The sequence below is a fragment of the Mustelus asterias genome, chromosome 17 (genome assembly GCF_964213995.1).
Source record: "Mustelus asterias chromosome 17, sMusAst1.hap1.1, whole genome shotgun sequence".
NCBI lineage: Eukaryota > Metazoa > Chordata > Chondrichthyes > Carcharhiniformes > Triakidae > Mustelus > Mustelus asterias.
The window spans coordinates 77,881,295-77,908,730 of NC_135817.1; the positions used below are offsets into that span (position 1 = coordinate 77,881,295).

A 27,436-nucleotide genomic window follows, 5' to 3' on the forward strand; every position below is an offset into this window, starting at 1 on the left:
CCATTTGATCGACTTAAATGACTTCATTCGCATGGAAAAGCAAAGAGAGAGAGCTGGAGCACCAGATTGTCCCTTTCATACCCCTCTTTGTGCCCTTCTCGAAGATTCCGTGGCAGGTGTCCAATACTAGCATTGAGCGGGGACAAGAAGATCCAATAAGGTGACTATGTTCCAGATTTGGGGGTTGCAGAACATAGTCTTGAACCTTCAACTATCAAGTGCTGTCCTTGTCACACTATACCTCTAGCCTCCAACTGAGACGGGTACCACCAAGTCTGTGTAACATTCTTTCAACAAAGCAGGGGTTCACTGGAGGTCTAAACAATGGTTCGTTCTGAAACAATATGGCCGTTAGCACCTGGCCAGGCAATTCCAGGCCTGTCTGGATTCCACGGAAAGTTGATTGTCCAAGGCCTGGCTGCCGGAATACTGTCTGTTCCACCTCTGCAGTTTGCAAATTGCAGAGTGCGGCCAGATTTAAACTTGGCTTCCACATTTTGAGTTTTTATCTATGCTCATTTGATTTAATAGATTCGATTTATTATTGTCACATGTATTAACGTACAGTGAAAAGTATTGTTTCTTGCGCGCTATACAGACACAATATACTGTTCATAGAGAAGGAAATGAGAGAGTTCAGAATGTAGTGTTACAGTCATAGCTAGGGTGTAGAGAAAGATCAACTTAATGCAAGTTAAGTCCATTCAAAAGCAGGCAAGAAGCTGTTCTTGAGTGGGTTGGTATGTGACCTCAGACTTTCGTATCTTTTTCCCGAAGGAAGAAGATGGAAGAGGGAATGTCCAGGGGGCGTGGGGTCCTTAATTATGCTGGCTGCTTTGGCGAGGCAGCGGGAAGTGTAGACAGAGTCAATGGATGGGAGGCTGGTTCAGGAAAAATATCAATATTTCTGTAACAATCCTGGAGGTCATGGGTCATCGGACCACAGATGACTTTGCACAGGAGGCATCACAATGTGTCAGATCCACTGTGATGGTGAAAGAATAGAAGAAATGGATCAAGGATGAGGAAAGGATGTTTGACCCATTATAACAATGTCAGTCAGTTCAATATTTTGCTGCATTCTGAACATATTTGACGTTTACTTTTCAGGAAATGTTGAACAGACAGGGCTGCCTTCTCTGGAAACAGGAAGGCTTAGGGGGTGACTGAGAGATTATGAAAAGGTCTGGTAGGGTGGGCATAGCAAAGATATTTCTGCTTTGGCAAAGTCCAAACCTAGAGACCATCGATGTAAAATAATCAAAATTAGAAAATGCAGGGGCAATTTCTTTACAAAGAGTGTGGTTAGATACAGTTAAATGGAAGCTGGATTAGCACATGAGGGAGAAAGTTATAGGAGATTATGCTGCTGAGGTTAGATTAAGATGGGTGGGAGGAGACCTGTGTGGTATATAAACACTACTATAGAGCTTTTGGACCAAATGGCCTACATATCTGCTGTAGGCCATGGCCAAGTGGTATTATTGCTTGACTATTAATCCAGAAACTCAGCTAATGTTCTGGGGACCCGGGTTCGAATCCCGCCATGGCAACTGGTGGAATTTGAATTCAATAAAAAAAATCTGGAATTAAAAATTGACTGATGACGATGAAACCATTGGTGATTGTTGGAAAATCCCATCTGGTTCACTCATGCCTTTCAGGGACGGAAATCTGCTGTCCTTACCCGGTCTGGCCTACATATGAACATAGAACATAGAACATAGAAAGCCACAGCACAAACAGGCCCTTCGGCCCACAAGTTGCGCCGATCACATCCCCACCTCTAGGCCTATCTATAGCCCTCAATCCCATTAAATCCCATGTACTCATCCAGAAGTCTCTTAAAAGACCCCAACGAGTTTGCCTCCACCACCACCGACGTCAGCCGATTCCACTCACCCACCACCCTCTGAGTGAAAAACTTACCCCTGACATCCCCCCTGTACCTACCCCCCAGCACCTTAAACCTGTGTCCTCTCGTAGCAACCATTTCAGCCCTTGGAAATAGCCTCTGAGAGTCCACCCTATCCAGACCCCTCAACATCTTGTAAACCTCTATCAGGTCACCTCTCATCCTTCGTCTCTCCAGGGAGAAGAGACCAAGCTCCCTCAACCTATCCTCATAAGGCATGCCCCCCAATCCAGGCAACATCCTTGTAAATCTCCTCTGCACCCTTTCAATGGCTTCAACATCTTTCCTGTAATGAGGTGACCAGAACTGCGCGCAGTACTCCAAGTGGGGTCTAACCAGGGTCCTATAAAGCTGCAGCATTATCTCCCGACTCCTAAACTCAATCCCTCGATTAATGAAGGCCAGTACGCCATACGCCTTCTTGACCGCATCCTCCACCTGCGAGGCCGATTTAAGAGTCCTATGGACCCGGACCCCAAGGTCCTTCTGATCCTCTACACTGCTAAGAATGGTACCCTTCATTTTATACTGCTGCTCCATCCCATTGGATCTGCCAAAATGGATCACTACACACTTATCCGGGTTGAAGTCCATCTGCCACTTCTCCGCCCAGTCTTGCATTCTATCTATGTCTCGCTGCAACTTCTGACATCCCTCCAAACTATCCACAACACCACCTACCTTGGTGTCGTCAGCAAACTTACCAACCCATCCCTCCACTTCCTCATCCAGGTCATTTATGAAAATGACAAACAGCAAGGGTCCCAGAACAGATCCCTGGGGCACTCCACTGGTCACTGACCTCCATGCAGAGAAAGACCCCTCCACAGCCACTCTCTGCCTTCTGCAGGCAAGCCAGTTCTGGATCCACAAGGCAACAGCCCCTTGGATCCCATGCCCTCTCACTTTCTCAAGAAGTCTTGCATGGGGGACCTTATCGAACGCTTTGCTGAAGTCCATATAGACCACATCCACCGCTCTTCCTTCGTCAATGTGCTTGGTCACATTTTCAAAGAACTCAACCAGGCTCGTAAGGCACGACCTGCCCCTGACAAAGCCGTGCTGACTACTTTTGATCATACTAAACTTCTCTAGATGATCATAAATCCTGTCTCTCAGGATCCTCTCCATCAACTTACCAACCACTGAGGTTAGACTCACCGGTCGGTAATTTCCCGGGCTGTCCCTGTTCCCTTTCTTGAATATAGGGACCACATCCGCAATCCTCCAATCCTCCGGAACCTCTCCCGTCTCCATCGACGATGCAAAGATCATCGCCAAAGGCTCCGCAATCTCCTCCCTCGCCTCCCACAGTAACCTGGGGTACATCCCATCCGGTCCCGGCGACTTACCAACCTTGATGCCATTCAATAGTTCCAACACATCCTCTTTCTTTATGTCCACATGCTCGATCCTTTCTGTCCTCCGCAATCCAGCAGTACAACCACCCAGATCCCTTTCCACCGTGAATACCGAGGTAAAGTATTCATTAAGCAGCTCCGCCATTTCTAACGGTTCCGCACAAACTTTTCCCCCTTCACCTTTTAAGGGTCCTATGCCTTCACATCTCATCCTTTTACTCTTGACATATTTGTAGAAAGCCTTGGGATTCTCCTTAATCTTACCCGCCAAGGTCTTCTCATGACCCCTTCTCGCTCTCCTAATTTCCTTCTTAAGCTCCTTCCTACATCGCGTATACTCCTCTAAATCCTTAACACCTCCTAGCTCTCTGAACCTTCTGTACGCCTCTCTTTTCTTATTCACCAGGTTCATCACAACCTTCGTGCACCACGGTTCCCGTACCCTACCAACACCCCCCTGTCTCATCGGAACGTTGTCATGCAGAGCTCCAGACAAACATTCCTTGAAAATCCTCCACTTTCCTTCGGCACTTTTCCCCAAGAATGCCTCCTTCCAATTTACCCGTCTAATTTCCTCCCTGATGACACTGTATTTCCCTTTACTCCAGAGAAACACTTTCCTAGCCTGCCTGACCCTATCTCTTTCCAATGCTATCGTGAAGGAGATAGAATTATGATCGCTATCCCCAAGATGCTCACCCACCGAGAGATCCTCCACCTGTCCAGGTTCATTAGCCAGCACCAGATCAAGAACAGCCTCTCCTCTAGTAGGCTTATCCACATACTGTGTCAGGAAACTCTCCTGGACACACCTAACAAACTCCTCTCCATCCAAACCCCTAGCCCTAGGGATATTCCAATCTATGTTTGGGAAATTAAAATCTCCCATCACGACAACTCTGTTATTCCTACATCTCTCCAGGATCTGTTTCCCCATCTGCTCCTCAACATCTCTGTTACTATTGGGCGGCCTATAGAAAACACCCAGCAAAGTTACCGACCCCTTCCTGTTCCTAACCTCCACCCACAGAGATTCCGTAGTCAGTCCCTCCACGGCGTCCACCTTCTCTACAGCCGTGACACTATCCCTGATCAACAGTGCCACTCCCCCCCCTCTCTTGCCTCCCTCCCTGTCCTTCCTGAAACATCTAAAACCCGGCACCTGAAGCACCCAGTCCTGTCCCTGAGACATCCAAGTCTCCGTAATGGCCACCACATCACAATTCGAAGCAGCAATCCACGCTCCAAGCTCATCCACTTTATTCACTACACTCCTGGCATTAAAATAGACACATCTCAGACCTTCAGCCTGAGCACTTCCCTTCTCCCTCACTCGTCTAACCTCCCTCTTACCCTGTCTACATTCCTTATCTATTTGCGAGCTAACCTCCTCGCTCTCAGTCCCCTCATTTCGATTTTGACTCCAGAGTCAAAGCAAGGTGGTTGACTTTTTAATTGCTCTCAGGTAACTAGGGATGGGCAATAAATGCTGACCAGCCAGAAACCCCACGAATAAAAAAAATTGATGTAGTGGCTGCACTATCTTACTCACCAGATGATAGAAAGTTTATTCGGGACATCTCCATGCACTATCGAGTTCAGCTAAGACAGGTCTTCCTGATCCATTCTCACCTTATGGTCTTGCTTTAAAAATTGACACTGAAGAGGTTTGTGTGAAGTGAACAGGCGGCCTGATGATCTGACCTCTTGTGACATCACGTCTGTTGTTGACAGGTGAAGGAGATTCTAACAGCTCTCGGCCTGCTGGAATGCGCTAACACCCGGACTGGCAGCCTCTCCGGAGGTCAGCGCAAGCGACTTGCCATTGCCCTGGAGCTGGTCAACAATCCTCCTGTCATGTTTTTTGACGAGCCTACCAGGTACCTTTGCTTTTCCTCTTCTGTTTTAAGGCAAGCGTTCTGGAGACCTTGAACAGTTTTAAAAGAGTGTGTTGTGGTGGAGGTGTGGGCTGCCCTTTTGGAGTGGATTTAAGTTGCAGCCATTGGATTAGCAACAATACTGAAAATCCAGTCTCGTCCAAATACAATGATGCAGTCGGTGGATGTTGCCGTGGAGACATGCTTTAAGCTGAATAACGCAGTGGGGAATATTCTTCCCATTGACCAGCTTCACTGAAACAATCCTTAAATTTATAAAAATTTATTTATTAGGGTCACATGTAGGCGTACATTAACATCGCAATGAAGTTACTGTGAAAATCCCCTAGTCACCACACTCCGGCGCCTGTTCGGGTTCACTGAGGGAGAATTTAGCATGGCCAATGCATCTAACCAGCATGTCTTTCCTCGTGGGAGGAAACCAGAGCACCCGGAGGAAACCCACGCAGACACAGGGAGAATGTGCAAATTAATTCAGTTAACTCATCATTCATTTTATTGCTCTCTGTGAGATTTTACAGTATGTAAAATGGCTGCTCTGACTAACAATTTACTTGGATGTAAAATGCCTCCCGAGGAATGCGATATGGTGCTAAATTCTTTCTTTTACAAAGTTAAATGTTAAGTGTAGTGGAATGAGCAACCAATGCTCCTGGCTATTAATGCAGAGATGAGTCACCTTATAGGCATACTCAAAGCATACAGTTCAGCATACTCCTGATTTGATTGGAGTCCCAGAATACTGGAATGTAGGTTTATACCTGAGATACCTGGGTGGCACGGTGTCGCAGTGGTTAGCGCTGCTGCCTCATAGCTCTGGGACCCGGGTTCAATTCCAGCCTTGGGTGACTGCCTGTGTGGGGTTTGCACATTCTCCCCATGTCTGTGTGGATTTCCGCCGGGTGCTCTGGTTTCCTCCCACAATCCAAAGATGTGTGGGTTAGTTGGATTGGCCATGGTAAATTGCCCCTTGGTTAAAAAGCAGGGTGAATGTGTGGAGTTATGGGGATAGGGCCTGGGTGGAATTGCTGTTGGTTCAGGCTCGATGGGCTGACTAGCATCCTTCTACACTGTAGGGGTTCTATAATTCTATGAGTTGCCATGGTGGGGCACTGCACATTGCCCTTCTGAAGCGATAATCTAATATATTACCCTCTCACTTGCCTAATCTCATCATCCATTGTTTTGCAGTGGCCTGGACAGTTCATCTTGTTTCCAGGTAGTCTCTCAGATGAAATCTTTGGCACAGGGTGGGAGAACTGTCATCTGCACCATACACCAGCCCAGTGCCAAACTGTTTGAGCTGTTTGACAAGGTAAGAAATGTATTTTCACTCTGTTATTTGATAGAGAAAATCTTGGGACCTTACCCCAACATTATATGTGACTGATTGATGGCCACTTACTGACTTTGAGTACATGTCACTGCTCCAATTTATGTAAAACCCTTGAGAAGTGATTCTGTCAACTCCCTCCTCGAAGGCGCTGATTCAAGCTGTGGTAAGTGTTTGACAAAGTGCCCAGTTTTTTTGGTGTGAACTTTGACCTTGAGTGGGAACAGGCTGTTAACAGTGTAGGTTATTCTTTGCTTATGATTCATGAGTGTACACTTAGGAGTATAAAAATAGGTGAAGTCTTGCTAAAACTGTATAAGGTGTGAGTTGGCATTTTTGGACTGGTGTTAATTTGCAGCCATTGAGTTACCGGCAATAATGAAAATCCAGCCTTGGCCCAAACACAATCATGAAATTTGGTAGACTTTGTTGTAGAGAAATGCGATAAGCTGAGGAGCGCAGAGGCAACTATTTTTCCCATTGACCAATTTCACTGAAACAATTCAGTTAACTGGTCGATCATTTCATTGTCATCTGTGAGATTTTATAGTCTGTAAGGGCCTTCTGCTCCTATGTCTTATGGTCTTATGGTCAAGAGTCACTGGAGGAATAAACATAGAAGATAGCACCTGTGGAGGCCAGTTGTCCCTTCGAGCCTGCTCCGCCATTCATTACGATCATGGCTGATCATCCAACCCAACAGCCTAATCCTGCTTTTTCCCCATAACCTTTGATCCCATTCGCCCCAAGTGCTATATCCAGCCACCTCTTGAATACATTCAATGTTTTGGCATCAACTACTTCCTGTGGTAATGAATTCCACTCTTTGGGTGAAGAAATGTCTCCTCACCACTGTCCTAAATGGTCGACCCCGAAGCCTCAGACTGTGACCCCTGGTTCTGGACTCCCCCACCATCGGGGACATCCTCCCTGCATCTACCCTGTCTAGTCCTGTTAGAATTTTATAAGTCTCTATGAGATCCCCCCCTCCCCCCCCCCCATTCATCTGAACTCCAGCGAAAACAATCCTAACCTAGTCAATCTCTCCTCATACATCAGTCCCGCCATCCCCGGAATCAGCCTGGTAAACCTTCGCTGCACTCCCTCGAGAGCGAGAACATCCTTCCTCAGAAAAGGAGAATGGGAATCCTGGCTGATTACTAATAAATCTGCTTCAACCATCCCACCAAGAAATGTGTTGCTGCATTGAAATATCACTCTTCATAGCCCTCCTTGGTTTTCTTTTCACTATTATCCTGTGGTTACAAATCTCTGTTGGAAACAATCCCCACTTGTAATCTTGTTTGACAATGGCTTTGTCACCTGACACTTGCTCATCTTGGTTGAAAATGACAAAGCCGCCTCAGTCAGCATTGTCGTGTTGGCGCCCAAGACACCGCTTAGCGCCGTCTGTCCCGGGGCTAACTCTAGGTGCCAGTGATAATCCTCCTTGTGACACACGATTCTGCAAAGTCCCTTAAAGCAATGGGGAAGATCATATATATCGCTGCAGCCTTGCCTGCCAAAGTTGGGCAAACCAGCTAGAGAATTGGGATTCTTTCCAGGGCAGAGTGAGAGACGGGTGCCATCTTACACAAGCTTGTGACATAACACAGTCTTTAAAAAAAGCCTCCACCTGTGATGATGCTGCTTGCTGACTCGTCATCTTTCCAAGGAGTGAATTTGATGAGCTAAGTACTTTTGCCTTAAATATTGTTCCTGGCTTGATTCCCTGATTCGCTGCCAGTGATAGTGCCAGTGAAAGGGGATGCATGCTGGTGGCACCTACTGCTTGGCAGCTGAATGCTATAGCTGTGTTATGTTTCAATGTCTCTCACCTTGTTAGAATAAGTAACACTGCACAACAAATCAGCCCAATTTGGCACCTGTCTCTCTGTAATTAAGAAAGCGCCATAAGATCATAAGATATAGGAACAGAATTAGGCCATTCAAACCATTGAGTCTGCTCTGCCAATCAATCATGGCTGATAAGTTTCTCAATCCCATTCTCCCGCTTTCTCCACTTGCACCTGTTTGCTTATGGACAGGAGTATGTTGGTCTGTCGATTAAATGTTGTTCACGGACTATTAGGATGGAACTGTCAATTTGTGGAGAAATGCAGGAGGTTCATGAGCCACAAAACCAACCGCATACTATTTATGGGACAGAGAGTGTTACAGGGCTGGTACGATGGTTCTTCTTGTATTAAAACTATCGTTCCCCTCAAGTAGCCAGGCAAAGTCACGGAGTGGTTTCAAGATGAATTTATTAAAAGAAGAACATAGCTATAGGGCTCTGAATGAAATCATTCAGACCATTCAGAGTGAAAAATTCAGAAATACATAGGCAATTATTCCATAGGCAAATATTCTGAAAGACGTGCTGGTTAGGTGCATTGACCCGAACAGGCACTGGACTGTGGCGACTAGGGGAATTTCAGAGTAACTTAATTGCAGTGTTAATGCAAGCCTTACTTGTGACTAATAAATAAAAAAATTACAGTCTCAACTTCGATTACGAGTAATTAGCATATATCAATAAAAGAATAGTTTTTATTTATTAGTGCCACAAGTAGGCTTACATCAACACTGCAGTGAACTTGCTGTGAAAATCCCCTAGTCGCCACACTACGGCGCCTGTTCGGATACTCTGAGGAAGAATTTAGCATGACCAATGCACCTAACCAGCACGTCTTTCAGACTGTGGGAGGAAACTGGAGTACCCGGAGGAAACCCACGCAGACACAGGGAGAACGTGCAGACTCCACACAGACAGTGACCCGAGCCAGGAATTGAACCTGGGTCCCTGGCGCTGTGAGGCAGCAGTGCTAACCACTGTGCCACCGTGCCCCCCTGATGGGAGTTATCTCTATCCAATCATTGTTATTAATTAAGGTTACATCATATAAAAGTACAGCTTTTAAAACCAATCACAATCACCTTACACTTACTTAATTATAATATCCAATTAGCATGAGATTTTTAATTGCCTCAACTAAGTATTGTTTTCAACTATCTTTTAACCATTCCAGCTATGTCTGGATGTTAAAACATGAATCAACTTCCTTGTCCAAATGGCCTTCTCCCAGCATAGTATCTTTCTCCCTTTCTCATCTGAAGGTCAGGTGTCCGGAATTAGCTGCTTACTATCCTGCAGTTAAACATTGTGTGGGCTTTTGTGATTTGTCTCGGTTAACCCTTTCATAGGACAAAGTTATTAAGATGACTATTATTTTCCTCCATGATTATTAGTATCAGAAAGCGAGGTTGTAATGAACCAATACAAAACACTGGTTCCTTTTCAGCTGGAGTATTGTATTCAACTGTGGGCAGTGCACTTTCAGAAGGTTATGAAACATAGAAACATAGCAGATAGGAGCAAGAGGAGGCCATTCGGCCCTCTGAGCCTGCTCTGCTATTCATCACAATCATGGCTGATCGTCCAACTCAATTGCCTAATCCTGCTTCCTCCCCATAACCTTAGATCCCATTCACCCCAATTGCTATATCCAGCCCCCTCTTGAATACATTCAATATTTTGGCATCAACTACTTCCTGTGGTAATGAATTCCAAAGGCTCACCACTCTTTGGGTGAAGAAATGTCTCCTCATCTCCGTGAAGGTAAAAAGGGTGTAGAAAAGATTGATGAGAATGTTTCTAGAGATGAAGAACTTCAGTTATGTGGATAGGTTGGAGAAGTTGGGACTGTTTTCCTTGGAGAAAAGCAGATTGAGAAGATATTTGATAGAAGTGTTCAAAATCACGATGGGTCTGGACAGAGCAGATAGGAAGAAAATGTTCTCATTGGCGGAAGAATCAAGAACCAGAGAGCACGGATTTAAGGTGATTGGCAAAAAATGCAATGGCGACATGAGGTGTTTTTTATGCAGTGAGTGGTTAGGATCCAGAATGATTCAATCATGGCCTTCAAAAGAGAATTATATCATTATCTGAAGAGACAGGAATTGTCGGGTTAAGGGGAAAGGTTGCGACAGTGGGACTAAGTGAGTTTTTTTTGCAGAGAGCTGACATGGACAAGACAGGCTGAATGGCCTCTTTCTGTGCAGTAATCATTCTATGACCCTGTGATTCTAAGATACATGGAGTGAAGTGGAACAAAATCGGCTATCCTTTTCATTTCGAACTGAGTAATGATCAGTGACTTGAGACTTGACAGAGTGGATGACAGTTATTCATATGGTGTTGTTCTTTTGTTTTTATTTAGCTCTACGTCCTGAGCCAGGGGCAGTGCATCTACCGTGGAAATGTGTGCAGTCTTGTCCCATATCTCAAGGAGATTGGCCTGCATTGTCCAACCTACCACAACCCTGCTGACTTTGGTATGAACTGATGCTGTGCACAGAATGTTCTGATTTGTCTTCACAATAGTGCCTTAGGATATTTTACCCGTGAGGACGCACAAGGCCTCGGTTTAACATCTTGTTTGCAAGTGGACACCTCCAATAGTGCAGACTTCCCGTAGGACTGCACTGGAGTGTCAATCTCGATTTGGTGTTGAAATCCCTGGAGTAGATTTGAACTCAAAACCTTCTGACTCAGAGATACTGGGCCTTTCTATTAAACGCAGGCATGCCCGTCAACCTCCCCCTTGCCCCCAGAGATGGGCGGGAAGGGTTGGGAACAGTTAAATATACATGGAACTGACTCCAGTGTGTTTGCAGATATCGGTGTTTCCAAGTGTCTCATCCCCATGATGGAATTAACACTTAAATCAGCCTCCCACAGTGCTGCGGGGAGGGTGGGCTGGATCTCTCAGATGCGCTGGTTCTCTCAGGTGCAGTCTCCAACTGCTGCTGGCGCTGCACATGCAATCAATTATCTCGCGGGAGCTGGGATGGTAACGCACGTTAATACATCACGCTTGTTTCCATAGTGATGGAGATTGCATCCGGTGAGTACGGGGAGCAGAACCCCAGACTGGTGAAAGCAGTGCAGGATGGGAAGTGCGACACTGACTGCAAACCAAATGAAAATGAAGACAAGGACCTGAACCCTTTCCTCTGGCACAGACCATCTGTTGAGGTAAGGTGACCCCAAACAGTGAAGTATTTCAATACTGCTGAAAAGACAGACATGTTGCCAAAGCTTTTTGACTTGCACTCATCCGGACAAACACAAGAATGGCAACTGTCAAATTAATCCACTATTTATACTACAGGAGATCGGGGTGCTGATTGGTTGTCAAGGTGACTCGGATTGGCCGAGGTTTTGCTGTGTTGTTTTCTCCATGGAGTAACACCAGGCCTACCTAAAACTGAGGCTTTAACCTGATGAAGAACTATTTGTGTGCTAAACAGCATAAGCAGCAAATGATAGAGTTAAGCAATTCCACAACTAATGGATCAGAACTAAAACCAAAAGAGAAAATGCTGGAAAACCTCAGCAGGCCTGGCAGTATCTGTCAGGAGAGAAAAGAGCTGACGTTTCAAGTCCAGATGACCCTTCGTCAAAGCGGTCACCTGGACTCGAAACATCAGCTCTTTTCTCTCCTCACAGATGCTGCCAGACCTGCTGAGATTTTCCAGCATTTTCTCTTTTGGTTCCAGATTCCAGCATCCGCAGTAATTTGCTTTGATTCTTTGGATCGGATCTAAGCTCCGCAGTCCTAGCACATCCAGTCGTGATTGATGTTGACAATTCAACTACTCACTGGAGGAGGAGATCCATAAATATCCCCATCCCCAATGAAGGGGGAGCGCAGCACATCAGTGCAAAAGCCAAGCATTTGCAAGAATTTTCAGCTAAAAATGCTGAGTGGGCAATGCTGGTCTAGCGAGCAATGCCAACATCCCATGAATGAATTTTTAAAAAAACTAGTGTCTGCTTTCTTGCAACCATCAACCCCTTCCCCCAATGCCCCTCTTTGGTAATTAAACTTGCACGTAAAGTCACTGTACTTGCGATGCCCAACGGGCACATGTTGTTGGCGTACTAAAGTGCCAACTGCAGAGTTTTGCAGAGGGACTAGTCTCCACATGTTAAGCCTCCAGTCTTGAGTGAGGAGGCAAGGGAGGGATCTATAGGGCCAATAATTAGATTAGAGTTCATTGCTTTGTGAAAGAATTTGATTTGGTGCAATTTTGTTGTCAGTGGGCAAGAGTAGGCACAGTGTAAAACTGCTTCTGACTTCGCTCTAACTCGCACTCAATCACAGAGGCATACAGAGAGGATATCTGAGACTGGGCTTTATGTTCACCTCGTGGCAATGAGAAGGGCATTTAATCAACCAGGAGGATGGAGGACTCCATCCACCTTCTTGCCTCCATTTGAGACTTTACAGGGGCAATTAATGCCCAACCAAGGTCCTCCTTCTGCCTCTGGTGGTATTAACTTAGTGATGGGAGAGCTATGCAGGTTACTTGTGGTCTCCCAGGGTGGTCCCTGATGGAAGAACCCAGTATTGGGTAGGCTGGTGGTCTCAATGACAGCCACACCCTGGCTCTTGCTGCTGACCACCTCCCCCACCCCAATTTATCCTCACCCTGTGATCCCCACCCTGCAAAACCTCTCCCGCCGCCTCCTCAGTGACACTGCTGAGCAAAAGAGCTGCCAACCACTGATTTTTCGAGTGGGGCTTCCCAGCCCAGGCGCCCTGACCCTGCGGAAGTCAGGCCAGTGACCTGTAAATTGTCTGAGTGGCACAAAATCCCCAAAGGAGGCAAAGAGATTCTCCTACCACCCCTCTCACCAACTTTTCCACTGATGGCCAAAAGGCCCTTCATCTCCACTAAATTAACTGAGAGATACCCTGTTGTATATGTTAGGGATGAGGCACATTTTGGGGGTGAAATAGAGGTGAAACTGTTACATTATAGTCAAAATTCTTTATTCATTGGGTGAGGGATTTATTTTAATTGCTTAGATACTGACATTTTCGCTGTGCATTGGATTCAGACAGTATTGCAGTAAGTGGGAATCAGTGGGTCTTATCACAGTGTGTGTTAACGCACTGGATCACAAGGCCTACCTCTGTACCTGACCTGAACGTGTTGGATATTGGGACTGGAAGAGAGCCACAATGTTTTGTCTTGATAAACAGTTCCCTTTCTAATGAAAGGCGAGAGTCAAGGGTTGTATGGCGGGAAATAATACTTAAACATCACTTGAGATTGGTCTTTCTGTTTTACAGGATCCATCTCCCTCAGAAGGTTGCCATAGTTTCTCTGCCAGCTGCCTGACCCAGTTCTGCATTCTCTTCAAAAGGACCTTCCTCAGCATCATGAGAGACTCGGTAATAATAGTACTTCCGCTTTATGGTTATGAACAATTATTGGGCTCCAAGTTATTGGGTAATTACTATGTTATCCAGCAACAACCACACTGTCCAATGCTCAGTAATAGCAGTGCTCTGAGATACTGGGGAACAAGTCTTGCTACAATCATACAGGGCTTTGGTGAGTCCGTACCTGGACACCGTGTGCAGTTTTGGTCTTTATATTTAAGGAAGGATATACTTGCATTGGAGGCAATACAGAAAACGTTGGTACCTGGGATGAGGGAGTTGTCCTATAATTAGTAGTAAATTGGGTCTCTTTTCTCTATTAGAAGAATGAGAGGCAATCTCATTAAAATACAAGATTCAAAACGGGTAGAGTGGATGCTAAGGGAATGTCTCCCCTGGTCAGGGAATCTAAAACACAGGGACGCAGTTTTGGGATAAGGGGCAGATCAAGGAATGAGAGATGTGGAGAAATTACTTCGCTCAAAGGGTTGTGAATCTTTGGAATTCTCGACCCCAGGTTCTGGGTGCTCCATCGCTGAATATATTGAAGACTGTGATAGGCCGACTTTTGGTCTCTCAGGGAATCAACAGATATGGAGAGTGGGCAGGAAACTGGAGTTGAAGCCCAGGATCAGCCCTGATCATGTTGAACAATGGAGCAAATAGATGGGTCGTATGGTCTGCCACTGATCCTATTTTTTATGTTCTTGTGTATAACGGCAGTCTGAATTACTCAAGAATGTCATGAATGAGTAACAACTCTCATTGACTTGGGATATAGGAACAGGAGTTGACCTTCAGTCCCTCAAGCCTCTTCTGCTATCCATTTGGATCATGGTTTATCTGTATTTTAACTCCATCGATCCATCTTAGCACCCTTGCCTCAGGAAAATCTCTCAAAGTTAACATTTCAGGTCGATGAATTGGTGTTCCCACGTGTAAAAGATTGGAGGTGATTCAATACAGTTCCAACAACGAGAAGAGTTTATTCAACTAGCATAATTATTTATACACTTAGGACGGGACTTCCCGGTTTTGGGCCAGCATGGCCGGAAAATCCCGAGGTCAACGGACCTTTGCATGGTCTGGGTCCCGCCCGCTACGATTCCCGTGGCCCACATAGGATTGTCCCTGAAAGGGGCCACGTTATCACACCATAAAAGGCCGTCATCCCGAAGCTCTGTTACTCTCCACGCATGTCACCTGAACTGCTGAGCATTTCCAGTATTATTTTTTGGGTGCGATTTTCTGGCCCAACTTTGCCAAATCTTTACAGACAAGGGATTTGTTCACTTTAAGAGTCAATGGGATTGTAGCTATGTGGCCGAGGGTGTGGAAAATTAGGCACATAGCTGCACGTTACGATACAAGATCTAGCAATGCTAGGTCTGCTTAGCCAAGATCCCATGAAAAAGTGTCAGGGAGGCCTGAACACACAACAAAAAGAATGGGGGGGAAAATCAATGTCCTCCCCAAGACAAGTTCAGAGGTTAAAGAGCGCCTTTAATTTGGCAAGAGAGTATTGGTTTGGGATACTGCCTCCTCCTGCCTCTGCCCCGATTACATTTGATGTGGAGATGCCATTGTTGGACTGGGGTGGGCACAGTAAGAAGTCTCACAACACCAGGTTAAAGCCCAACAGGTTTATTTGGAATCACGAGCTTTCAGAGCGCTGCCCCTTCATCAGGTGAAGTCAGACTCACCTGAGGAAGGAGCAGCGCTCTGAAAGCTCGTGATTCCAAGTAAACCTGTCGCGGACTTTAACCTGGTGTTGTGAGACTTCTTACTGTGCTGATTAAGTTGAAGGTGGGAAGGCCTCAAAGGGACTTGGTGCCTGATCGATAGACCCACTGCCAGTGAGGGAAAGAACACTGAGAGTCACCACCCCAACCCCTTTGATGCCGATCCCACTTCCCTCTGCAACCACCCTTGCTGGGCGGGACCCAGACCATGCAAAGGTCCGTTGACCTCGGGATTTTCCGGCCATGCTGGCCCAAAACCGGGAAGTCCCGTCCTAAGTGTATAAATAATTATGCTAGTTGAATAAACTCTTCTCGTTGTTGGAGCTAGATCCCCTCTCTGAGACCCCATCCCCCCGCCCCCCCCCCCCCCCCCCACCCCACCCCCCACTTACCTGGCCACTGTGACCAACTAATAACTCACACAATAGATCTTTGCAGACTTTGGACTCATGAGTGAGTTTTACGTTATACTGCACCTGCGAAATCCCAGCCTAGAGTCACCTTGGAGGGAGTTTTCCTGTCCTGCCCGCCCCAGGAATCGTAGCGGGAGGAGGGGGGGGGGGAGACCATGCAAAAGTCCGTTGACCTCGGGTGGGATTTTCCAGTTTTGAGGTGAGCATAGCTGGGATATCCGGCCCCTGGTCGATGTGGAGGAAAGGAGGTGGGGTGGGTGAAGAGAGGAGATCGTGAGAAGGCCACCCACTGTCGCTGAGTAAGGGATTCTTTTTACAAGCATTAATCCAAGTTTTCATAGACTGTAAATTGAGAGTTAGGGGGTGGGATGTTCCAGCCATGCCTGTGTTGGGATTGGCCTTTGCCTCCGAAAAGTCAATGTGCTTTTAGCTGGCCTGTTGCATTGCCCCCAGTAGATCCCATTACAGTGAGCCCAGCAAATCCCAGCCACGCTCTCAAAATTGGGACTAAAAAAAAATAAGGGCGGCACGGTGGCACAGTGGTTAGCACTGCTGCTTCACAGCTCCAGGGACCTGGGTTCGATTCCCGGCTTGGGTCACTGTCTGTGTGGAGTTTGCACATTCTCCTCGTGTCTGCGTGGGTTTCCTCCGGGTGCTCCGGTTTCCTCCCACAGCCCAAAGATGTGCGGGTTAGGTTGATTGGCCATGCTAAAATTGTCCCTTAGTGTCCGTAGGTTAGAGGGAGTAGTGGGTAAATATGTAGGGATATGGGGATAGGGCCTGGGTGGGATTGTGGTCGGTGCAGACTCGATGGGCCGAATGGCCTCTTTCTGTGCTGTAGGGTTTCTAAGATTCTAAGATTCTAAATCTGAGGGCTCCTGTTGCTATTTGAACTTGCTGTGATAGTAGAAGCGTACACCGCCTTTATTGATTTTTATTTCCCCCCATAATGGGCCTACAGCACGTTCTTTATTCCACCAGGTTCTAACTCACCTCCGCATCACCTCGCACATTGGGATCGGGCTCCTGATTGGGTTGCTGTACCTGGGCATTGGGAACGAGGCAAAGAAAGTGTTGAGCAACTCTGGCTTCCTCTTCTTCTCCATGCTCTTCCTGATGTTCGCAGCACTCATGCCAACTGTCCTTACCTGTGAGTATCTTGTCTCTGAAGGCTTGGTCACTCTAGCTGAGTGAGAACTCTTTAGGCTTACGTTGTCTGTTGCATACATTCACAGAATGTGGACAATTCATTGTCCATCCCTGTACAGCTGAGTGGTTTGCTAGAACATTCCAGAGGAAGTTAAGAGTCAAATTACATTGCTGTGGGTCTGAAACCTCATGTTTTTTTAAAGTTTATTTATTGGTGTCACAAGTAGGCTTACAGTAACACTGCAATGAAGTTACTGTGAAAATCCCCTTGTGGCCACACTCCTGTTCGGGTACGTTGAGGGAAATTTTAGCATGGCCAATGCACCCTAACCAGCACATCGTTTGGACTGTGGGAGGAAACCGGAGCATCTGGAGGAAACCCATGCAGACACGGGGAGAATGTGCAGACTCCGCACTGACAGTGACCCAAGCCGGCAATCGAACCCGGGTCTCTGGCGCTGTGAGGCAGCAGTGCTAACCACTGTGCCAAGAGTCAACTACAATGCTCTGGGTCTGATTGTAGGCCAGGCTAGCTAAGGATGGCTGATTTCCATGGTGAAAGGACATTTGTGGATGGTCTGATCATCTAGTTTCAGGATCACCATTACGCACACTGGCTTTTGCTTTTAATTTCAGAGTTATTTAATTAATTTACTGATTGCGGTTTTTCTAACACATTGGCTGAATTTCCCAGCAGGCACTGGGACCCTGATGTCAGGACCATATGCGGATCCTCACTCAGGTGGTGTCCGAGTCACGATTGGATGGGAGCCCCATTCAATTAGGATCAGAACACAGGGGAGAGGGCCAATTGGAATGCCTGAATTCCTGGGTAGCTATAGCAGCCGTATCGAGAGAAGGGGCACTGCCAATGCAGGTAGCAAATCATGAAGATGCCTCAAAATGGAGGTGCCCACTGAAGATTTGTGAAATGGTGAAATCTAAGTGAGACCAGAGCTGTCAGTTCATCATTGTGGAGGGGCAGTGAGTGAGAGGGGGAATAGGGCTGAGAGAAGGGGTGGGAGGAGATGGGGGAGAATTGGTTCAAAGGAGGCTCAGCTAACCCCTCGGCCTGCTGTCAGAGGTTGCCTCCAGGCTGACCCTGGGAGCAGTTCATAGGGGGCAGGTGACCTCTTTATGAGGTTATAATTCGTTCTTTGAACAGTTTCTTTCAATTCCTGTATGTCGGAACAGCTTTTTTTTAAGGGAGATTTCTGATTGCATGTTTTGCTAAAGTGCACATCAAGACTTGCCATTGTTAAATGGTTTCAGAGTCATAACTCTTGAAAGGTGTGATTTCCATCTTCAAAACTCGGCTGTCAGTGTGTAACCTGAGGAAAGGAAATTGCTGGAAGTCCTCTCCCAATAATCAAAAGACAGAATGCCGGTTTCCTTCACTATTAACAGTAGGATAATTTTTTTAAAAGTATATTTATTAGTCACAAGTAAGGTTTACATTAACACTGCAAGTTACTGTGAAATTCCCCTAGTCGCCACAGTCTGATGCCTGTTTGGGCCACTGCACCGAACCAGCACATCTTTCCGAATGTGGGAGAAAACCGGAGCACCCGGCGGAAACTCACGCAGACATGGGGAGAATGCGCAAACTCCACACAGACAGTGACCTGAGCCAGGAATCGAACCCGGGTCCCTGACGCTGTGCTAGCCACTGTGTCACCATGCCACCGTGCATTCATCTGGCTATGGTCGTGTGTCATTGTAAGGAATTTTCCACCAACCCTCACTGTCATAAGGAGAAGTTCAGCCCTGAACCCGATAGTTAACATCCCACAGCTCAGAAACTGAGAGTGATGCTAACAGTTACGGGAGAAGAGTCGGTCAGCCGTAAGCTGTTTCAAAGCCCGAGTGTGGCAGCTGGGTCAATCTGATTGTGTTGCTATTCTTTCATGTAGTTCCGCTGGAGATGGGGGTATTCCTTCGGGAGCATCTTAACTACTGGTACAGCCTGAAGGCCTACTATTTAGCAAAGACGATGGCAGATGTTCCCTTCCAGGTAGGGAAAGAGGCATCGGCCCTTCTTGAATCCCATTTCTCTGATGGCATTAGGTTTCACTGGATTGCCAGCTCACTTCCACAATCATTGCTCTACTATACTCTCTGCATATCTACTTCTCTCCTCCTTTTGTAATTTTAAACACTTTTGTCCTATCACCCCATAACCTCCACTGCTCTAATGAAAAAGCCTAAACTTTTTTTCCTTCCTTCTGTGGTGTTTGTTTATTGTTTTTTTTCCCTGAGTCAACATCTAGGCTGAATTAATCAAGCACATTGAGCATGGATCAGTTACCAGACGCACATAATCAAACACAGGACAATTGAATCGTAGAATCCCTACAGTGCAGAAGAAGGCCAGTTGGCCCATCGAGCCTGTACCAACAATAATCCCACCCAGCCCTGTCCCTGTACCCCCATGTATTTACCCTGCTCATCCCCCTGACACTAAGGGACAATTTTTCATGGCCATCAACCTAGCTTGGAGTGTGGGAGGAAACCGGAGCACCCGGAGGAAACCCACGCAGACACGGGGAGAATGTGCAGACGCCACACAGACAGTGACCCAAGCCGGGAATCGAACCCGAGTCTCTGGCGCTGTGAGGCAGCAGTGCTAACCATTGAATATGACACATTCACCCTGTGACAAATTTAGAATTCTGTTAGCTTGTCTTTTACAGACTTGGACCAGGTTAACAGCAGTTGGGTTGCGGTGCCAGACTTATCAGAAAGATTCCAGGTCTATGTGCTGCTCACAGTTGGGGGGGGCGGGGGGCGGTAGAGGCATTACCAGGGATCGTCCCATCAGGCTATCAGTTGCCAATGACTGTCCAGCCACTTGTGAAGAGTGGCAACCAGATGCCAAAGAACACCTGAAAAGGCAAAGTGTTAAGATTTGTGAATGGATGACCAGAGTTCAGGTCCTGAGAATTGCAGGACATGGGGGCTCACACCCACATCCCTCCCCTACTGAGGTAGAGTCCAAGGAAGGAATGACAATGGGGAGCCGCTGTATCGCCTAGTTTACAAAGCATAGCTTTGATGAATAAGCGAGTTTGTAGCTCACCTGTCCTCATTAATCACAGAACAAGCAAAGTGTCCTCTCACAGTAGCAGCCAGCTGTTTCCTAAATGATCCCCACCACACTACCTGGGAATCATTCTGCACATTCATCACTCCTTGTGGAAAAACTTCCTGATCTTCCTCGAGTCAGTGCTGACTTTACTTTTTTTACTTATTTGAATCTGCTTCTCTAGCCAACCCTCGCCCCGCACTATTTCTATAGTCAGTCTACTTTGAAGCAATACTTTATCATTTGTTATCATCTATACTGATAGAAACTCAGTTAAGTTTACTTTTTAGACACAAGTAGGCTTACATTAACACCACAACGAAGCTACTGTGGAAATCCCCGAGCCGCCACACTGCGGCGCCTGTTCGGATACACTGATTGAGAATTTAGCATGGCCAATGCACCTAACCAGCACGTGTTTTAGACTGTAGGAGGAAACCAGAGCACCCGGGGGAAACTCAGGCAGACATGGGGAGAATGTGCAGATTCTGCACAGACAGTGGCTCAAGCCAGGAATTGAACCCGGGTCCCTGGCGCTGTGAGGCAGCAGTGCGAACCACTGTGCCACCGTGCCACTGTGCCACCGTGCCACTGTGCCACCGTGCCACTGTGCCACCGTGCCACCGTGCCACCCCCTCAGGGCTGATTAGGCCAGGTATCTCCTGTTTTTACTGGTAACTCACTCCGCTTCTCATATCACCTCTCTGCTCCTTCCCAGCTGCAGGAATTCTGAATCTTGTTGGAAAAGAGAAGATATCTTGGGGGGGGGGGTAGTTTTTACACGAACCTAAAAGCAAAGTATAGAGGGACTGACTCGTGACAATGGGATTATGTTGGCAATTGATGGCTTCCATTTGGTTTTGTAGGTAATGTTTCCTGTGGCCTACTGCAGCATCGTTTACTGGATGACATCACAACCGTGCGACGCTCTCCGCTTCATTCTGTTTGCAGCTTTAGGGACGATGACATCACTGGTGGCCCAATCTCTGGGTCTCCTGATTGGAGCAGCATCGACGTCCCTCCAGGTCAGAGGTCACTGATTGGATCCCTTATAACAGCCGAATCATTCAGTGTATCTGTTTGATTGTGGAAGATACTGTCCATCTGTCTATATCTCAGTCTGCCTCTGTCTCTGCCTCTGCCTTTCTTGTCTGAGGCGAGCATGGCCAGAAAATCCTGCCCTCGATCTCTCTCTCGCTCTCTCTGTCTCGTGGTCTCTCTCCCTCTCTCTCTCTCTCATGGTCTCTCTCTCTCTCTCTCTCACTCTCTCACCTCCCACTTTCTTCCTCACCTCTCTCTTTCTCTGTCTCTCTCTCTCTCTCTGTTTCTTTCACTCTCTGTCTCTTTCTATCTGTGTGTCTCTCTCTCTTTCTCTCTCTGTCTCTCTCTCTCATTCTCTCTGTCTCTTTCTCTCTGCCTCTCTCTCTATTGGGCAGCTGAAGACACATCTGTCAGTGCCTTGGAAAGGGAAGTGGAGGGTGCCCACAGCTCAAAGTTGAAAAGAGACAAAGGGGATAGGGCCTGGGCAAGATGCTCTGTTGGAGAGTCAGTGCAGGCACAATGGGCTGAATGGCCACCTTCGACACTGTAGGAATTCTATGATTCTATGAACGGTGGCTGCTCAGTCATTCAGGCCATTCCATACTGAGATCAATAGAGTATTGGGCATAAAGGGAATCAAGTGATTATGGGGATCGGGTAGGAAAGGGCAGTTGATGTAGGAGATCAGCCATGATCTTATTGCACAGTGGGGCAGGATCTTGGGCTAAATGGCCGACTCCTTTTCCTGTTTCTTACGTTCTTATGTGGCTCGCAGCTAATGTATTAGAGCATCACCTGAGGAGTTGAGCCAAACATGAATATTAGATCAAAAAACAAAAAATGCTGGAAAATCTCAGCAGGTCTGACAGTGTTTGTGGGAAGAGAATAGGTCAACGTTTCGAGTCTAGATGGCCCCTTGTCAGAGCTGCTCTGACGAAGGGTCATCCGGAGTCGAAACATTGGTTCTATTCTCTCTCCACAGATGCTGTCAGACCTGCTGAGATTTTCCAGCATTTTTTGTTTTTGTTTCAGATTCCAGCATCCGCTGCATTTTGCTTTTATCTTGTATGAATAATAGACCCGTTTGTTGCTTGGATTAATGTCATGGTGGTGCAGCCACACACAACATCAGTATTGATGCTACAAATACTGGCTGAAGCATCAGATATTTTTTATTCTTTAATCAACTGCCTGACTCCTCTATGGTTATTCTTCTCAGCCAAGTAGAAACAACCAGACATTTGATTACCCAATTGGATGTTTCTTAACTCTTGTCAAACAGCTGAGTTTTTTGTGTATTGCTGAGATGTGGGCATCCCTCCAGAGTTCAGCATTGTCCATCACTAATTGCCCTTGATAAGGTTGTGGTGAGCTGTCTTCTTGAACCCCTGGAATGCAGTCCATGTGGTATAGGTACACCAAGAGTGCTGTTAGGGAGGGAGTCTCAGGATTTTGACCCAGTGAAGGAACGGCAATATATCCAGAATAATGGAATCCCCACAGTGCAGAAGTCTGCACTGACTCTCCAAAAGAGCATCTTACCCAGTTCCACTGCCCCACCCTATTCCCGTAACCTGCACACATTTACCATGGCTAATCCTGCACATCTTGGGACACTAAGGGGCAATTTAGCATGGCCAATCCACCTAACCTTCACATCTTTGGACAGTGGGAGGAAACCTGAGCACTCGGAGGAAATCCAAACAGGCACGGGGAGAAAGTGCAAATTCCACACAGTCACCCAAGGCTGGAATCGAACCTGGGTCCCTGGCGCTGTGGGGTAGCAGTGCTAACCACCGTGCCACCGTGCCACCCTGCATTATGCAATGATAGCTGGCATTCCTTTTCTCATCATCTCCACCATGTTTTCATTTGTCACACCATCAAATCTTTGTTGACATCCCCTGTGGGTGAAGAATGTTGCCCCAAATTCAGCAGTGTGTTAATATCATTGTGAATTGACCTCTGTGCTTCTGTCTGCAGGTGGCAACATTTGTAGGCCCTGTCACTGCCATTCCGGTGTTGCTGTTTTCCGGATTCTTTGTCAGTTTCGACACGATTCCCAAGTACCTCCAGTGGATGTCATATATCTCTTACGTCAGGTAACTCAACCACAGTAATGCTTTCGACATGAAAGAGGGAATATCACTACTGACACTCCTTTATTTACAAACCAAACTGCTGCTAGCATAGCAGATTTATTTAAGAGTCCAGTGTAAATATTCGGGCAGTTGAGTTCGGTTCTGTGCAATGGCAGGGTTCCTTCTGTAGGAGGGGTTGTGATGGTTAAACACAAGTCCTAATAATGAGACTCTAAGATGGAACCTTGTGCTGAGACTGTTGATTGGAGGAGCCCTAAGGCAGGGCTGTCCCTATCGGAGGGGTTTGAATAGTGAGGGTTCACTATCAATGGGATCCTGACAGGGAGATGTAGGGAGATGTTGGGCGAGATTCTCCGGCCTCCTAGCCGCGTGTTTCCCGCCAATGGGAGGTGGCGCGTTGTTTGCTCGGGATTCTCTGGACCCGCTGCTGGCAATGGGAATTCCAATTAACATCACCCCATACCAGTGGGAAACCCACTGGGGGGTTGGGGGGGCGGGGGGGGGTGCGCTGCCAATGGGACCAGAGAATCCCTCCGGCGTGAACGGCCAGAGAATTCCAGCCATTGTCTGTCAGTGTCTGGCTGGAAAGGGACAGGTGGCTTCAGATTGGTGGGAAAGGGTCCTTGTGTCATGATAGAGTGTCAGCCATAAGTCAGTGATAGCTCTGAATCGCATCAGAGACATGAGACATAATCTAAGTTGACGATGTCCATACGCCACTAAGCTGCTCTCTCAGCTGCTATCTCTGGGATGAGATAAGACCATAAGACACAGGAGCAGAATTAGGCCACTCGGCCCATCGAGTCTGCTCCACCATTCAATCATGGCTGATATTTTTCTCATCCCCATTCTCCTGCCTTTTCCCCATAACCCCTGATCCCCTTATTAATCAAGAACCTATTTATCTCTGTCTTAAAGACACTCAATGACCTGGCCCCCACAGCCTTCTGCGGCAAAGAGTTCCACAGATTCACCACTCTCTGGCTGAAGAAATTCCTTCTCATCTCTGTTTTAAAGGATCGTTCCTTTAGCCTGAGGTTGTGCCCTCTGGTTTTAATTTTTCCTACTAGTGGAAACATCCTCTCCACGACCACTCTATCCGGGCCTCGCAGTATCCTGTAAGTTTCAATAAGATCCCCCCTCATCCTCCTAAACTCCAATGAGTACAGACCCAGAATCCTCAACTGCTCCTTATACTCAAGCTCTTCATTCCAGGGATCATTCTCATGAACCTCCTCTGGACTCTTTCCAAGGCCAACATATCCTTCCTTAGATATGGGACCAAAATTGCTCACAATACTCCAAATGGGGTCTGAGCAGAGCCTTATACAGCCTCAGAATTACATCTCTGCAGATGTAAAGATGTTAAGCCAAGGCTCATCCACCCTCTTAGGTGGGAGTATAAGATCCCATGACATGACATTAAAGTGTTGGAAGTTCTCCACAGTGTCCTGGTTAACATCTATCCCTCACTCAATAGTATTAAGACAGATTATGTGTTATATTTCTGGAGCTTGCTATGTGCAAATCAATTGCCACATTTTTTATATTACAACAATGACTACTCTATGAACTGCATTTGATTAACTGTGAAGTGTCTTGGGGGGGATGCGGGGGCCCAAGATTAGGGCAAGGGACTATGGAGGCCAGATTCCTCATGATCTGTCGAAGAAATGGCCCCTTTAATGGGCTGAATGGCCATCTCCAATCCAGGTTGCTTTTGCTAAGTTCTTGTGGTGCCATAATTCACCTAGATGCTGACAGGATCATTGTCTTTCCCATAGGTATGGCTTTGAGGGTGTCATCCTGTCCATCTACGGCCTTGACCGTGAAGATCTCCACTGCGAGAAAGATGAGACCTGCCACTTCCAGAAGTCGCAGGCCATTCTGAAAGAGCTCGATGTGGAACACGGCAAACTCTACCTGGATTTCATCGTCCTGGGGATCTTCTTTGTCTCCTTGCGCCTCATAGCCTATTTTGTGTTAAGGTATAAGATCCGGGCTGAGAGGTAAACCAGGCAGATGTCATTGGGCACCACCAATGTTGAGCAGTTCAGCTTGTCTCACTGCAGTGACACTTGCACCTCAGGGAAACTCCGCCATAGAATTAAAATGGCTGAACCACAGCCCCTCCTCCCCCCCTCCCCCTCTGGTACTGAACTCTCGACTCTGAGATCCCAGTTTTGGGGTCTGGTTTCCTGACCATTTCCACAGTCAAATAACAAAAAAAAAGAATCCACTTTGATATCCTGTTTCCAAATGTCTGATTTTGACATTGTGCCAAATGTTCCCAGCACCCAACATGCCATCATGGTTGGCCCCTCAGGCACAGGAGGACAGAGCTGCTGCATGGGAGCACCCAATAGAATTGCCATCCAATTCTGGATGTCGAGGGCAAAATGATTTACCTTTTGTAATTCGGTCAGGGGTAAAGAAACGCTGAGCTCGGGAGGAAAGCTGCTGGCCAGCTTTGCTTCAGGGGAGTGGAAATTAAAAGTCATTGCCACATTTTGTAAAAGCAGCAGGTCACACTGTGCAGCGTAACCGTGCACCACTCCCAGATGGGAGTTGGGCCTCCTTGCAGCTTTCTCGGCCTCCGCTATCTTGAACTTGGCACTCGCTAGCGAGCCGACTTGGAATTTGTTCGGAGCAAGCACAAAGATTCAGCTCACTCCGTGAGACGAATTCTTTAGTCCCAAGTTGGAAATCCTTTGCCTAAATTTCCTGAATTTGGAATCGATAGATTTCCAAACCAGACAGCTGATCCGATCACCCCAGTTTCCCAGGTGTTTTTTTTAAATCCATTCATGGGATGTGGGCGTCGCTGGCTGGGCCAGCATTTATTGCCCATCCTGAGTTGCCCTTGAACTGAGTGTCTCGCTCGGTCATTTCAGAGGGCAGTTGAGAGTCAACCACATTGCTGTGGCTCTGGAGTCACATGTAGGCCAGACCGGGTAAGGACGGCAGATTTGCTTCCCTGAAGGACATTAGTGAACCGGATGGGTTTTTCCGACAATTGACAATGGTTATATGGTCATCAGTAGATTCTTAATTCCAGATATTTTTTACTGAATTCAAATTCCATCACCTGCTGTGGTGGGATTTGAACTCGGGTCCCCAGAACACCTGCTATGTTTCTGGATCAATAGCCTAACGATAATACCATTAGGCCATCACTTCCCTCCCTGCCTGACTGAAGCTCTCGCAAGCGAGGCATATAGCGAAGTGTACATTAGTTTATGTATCTATTTAATCTTCACCTTTCCAGAATCCCCCGTGCTTTTTTTCCGTCATTTTTACTCAGAGGGGCCACGGGATCAGCTGGTGTACAAAATGGGAGGTCACGGTGAATGGAAGGCACCGTTCTCTGTTTAGTGTCAAGAATTATTCCAGAGTTAATCACTCCACATTTACCTCAGGAGTGATTGAGGCTAACATCGAGTGCCAATAGTTCCAACACTGACCTCTTCACTTTTAAAACAGTTGGCAGAGGAGAGGTGAGGTCAATTTTGGGATCGGGATAGCAAAGAATCAGGAGAGTCGCACAGAGCTTAGTGGCTTCCTTTTTAGAAACACAGAAGATAGGAGCAGGAGGAGGCCATTTGGCCCTTCGAGCCTGCTCCGCCATTCATCACGATCATGGCTGATCCTGCTTTCTCCCCATAACCTTTGTTCCCATTCGCCCCAAGTGGTCAAGAGCAAAATGATCTACCTTTTGTTATCCGGTCGGGGGATAAAGGTTGAGCTCGGGAGAAAAGCTGCTGGCCAGCTCGATTGTGGTGAAGACTTCTGTGGATTTTCAACAAGACAATTGTATTCTGTAAAAGTTGCAATGCAGAGAACTGCCCAACTGAATTTTGTCCTTAAGTTAAGCTTTCTCTTGAAAGTTTATACAGCTTTGATGCCAGTGGAATAAATTAACCCTGTTTTATAACCCTTGTGTGCTTAAATCCCACGTCACACTGGTAATTAAGCTCCACGTGGATCTCCTTCCACCTTAGCCGACCCCATCTAACCCCTGTTAGCTTTTGTTTCCTTATCCCTCAGCTAACTCCCTCTCGAGAGCTAACCATCAAAATGGGACTTTGAAAGCCGAGGCACCAAATGGACGAGCATGAGTTTAACCGAATCTCTTGCTCAAAGGTGCTGAGAA

At 46.9% G+C, this 27,436-nt stretch overlaps 1 protein-coding gene across 1 annotated transcript in view; it reads left to right on the plus strand.

The window, feature by feature from the left end:
• abcg1 (ATP-binding cassette, sub-family G (WHITE), member 1) overlaps positions 1-27,215 on the plus strand; it is a 59,125-nt gene extending 31,910 nt beyond the window's left edge. The window contains exons 6-15 of the mRNA XM_078232067.1: positions 5,011-5,156; positions 6,366-6,489; positions 10,734-10,848; positions 11,403-11,551; positions 13,659-13,760; positions 16,888-17,056; positions 18,969-19,069; positions 21,007-21,165; positions 23,165-23,283; positions 25,068-27,215. Of these exons, the coding sequence (XP_078088193.1) occupies positions 5,011-5,156; positions 6,366-6,489; positions 10,734-10,848; positions 11,403-11,551; positions 13,659-13,760; positions 16,888-17,056; positions 18,969-19,069; positions 21,007-21,165; positions 23,165-23,283; positions 25,068-25,296 (1,413 nt within the window). The 3' untranslated portion in view covers positions 25,297-27,215. The remainder of the gene's footprint in view (positions 1-5,010; positions 5,157-6,365; positions 6,490-10,733; positions 10,849-11,402; positions 11,552-13,658; positions 13,761-16,887; positions 17,057-18,968; positions 19,070-21,006; positions 21,166-23,164; positions 23,284-25,067) is intronic.
• Positions 27,216-27,436: the final 221 nt, after the last annotated feature.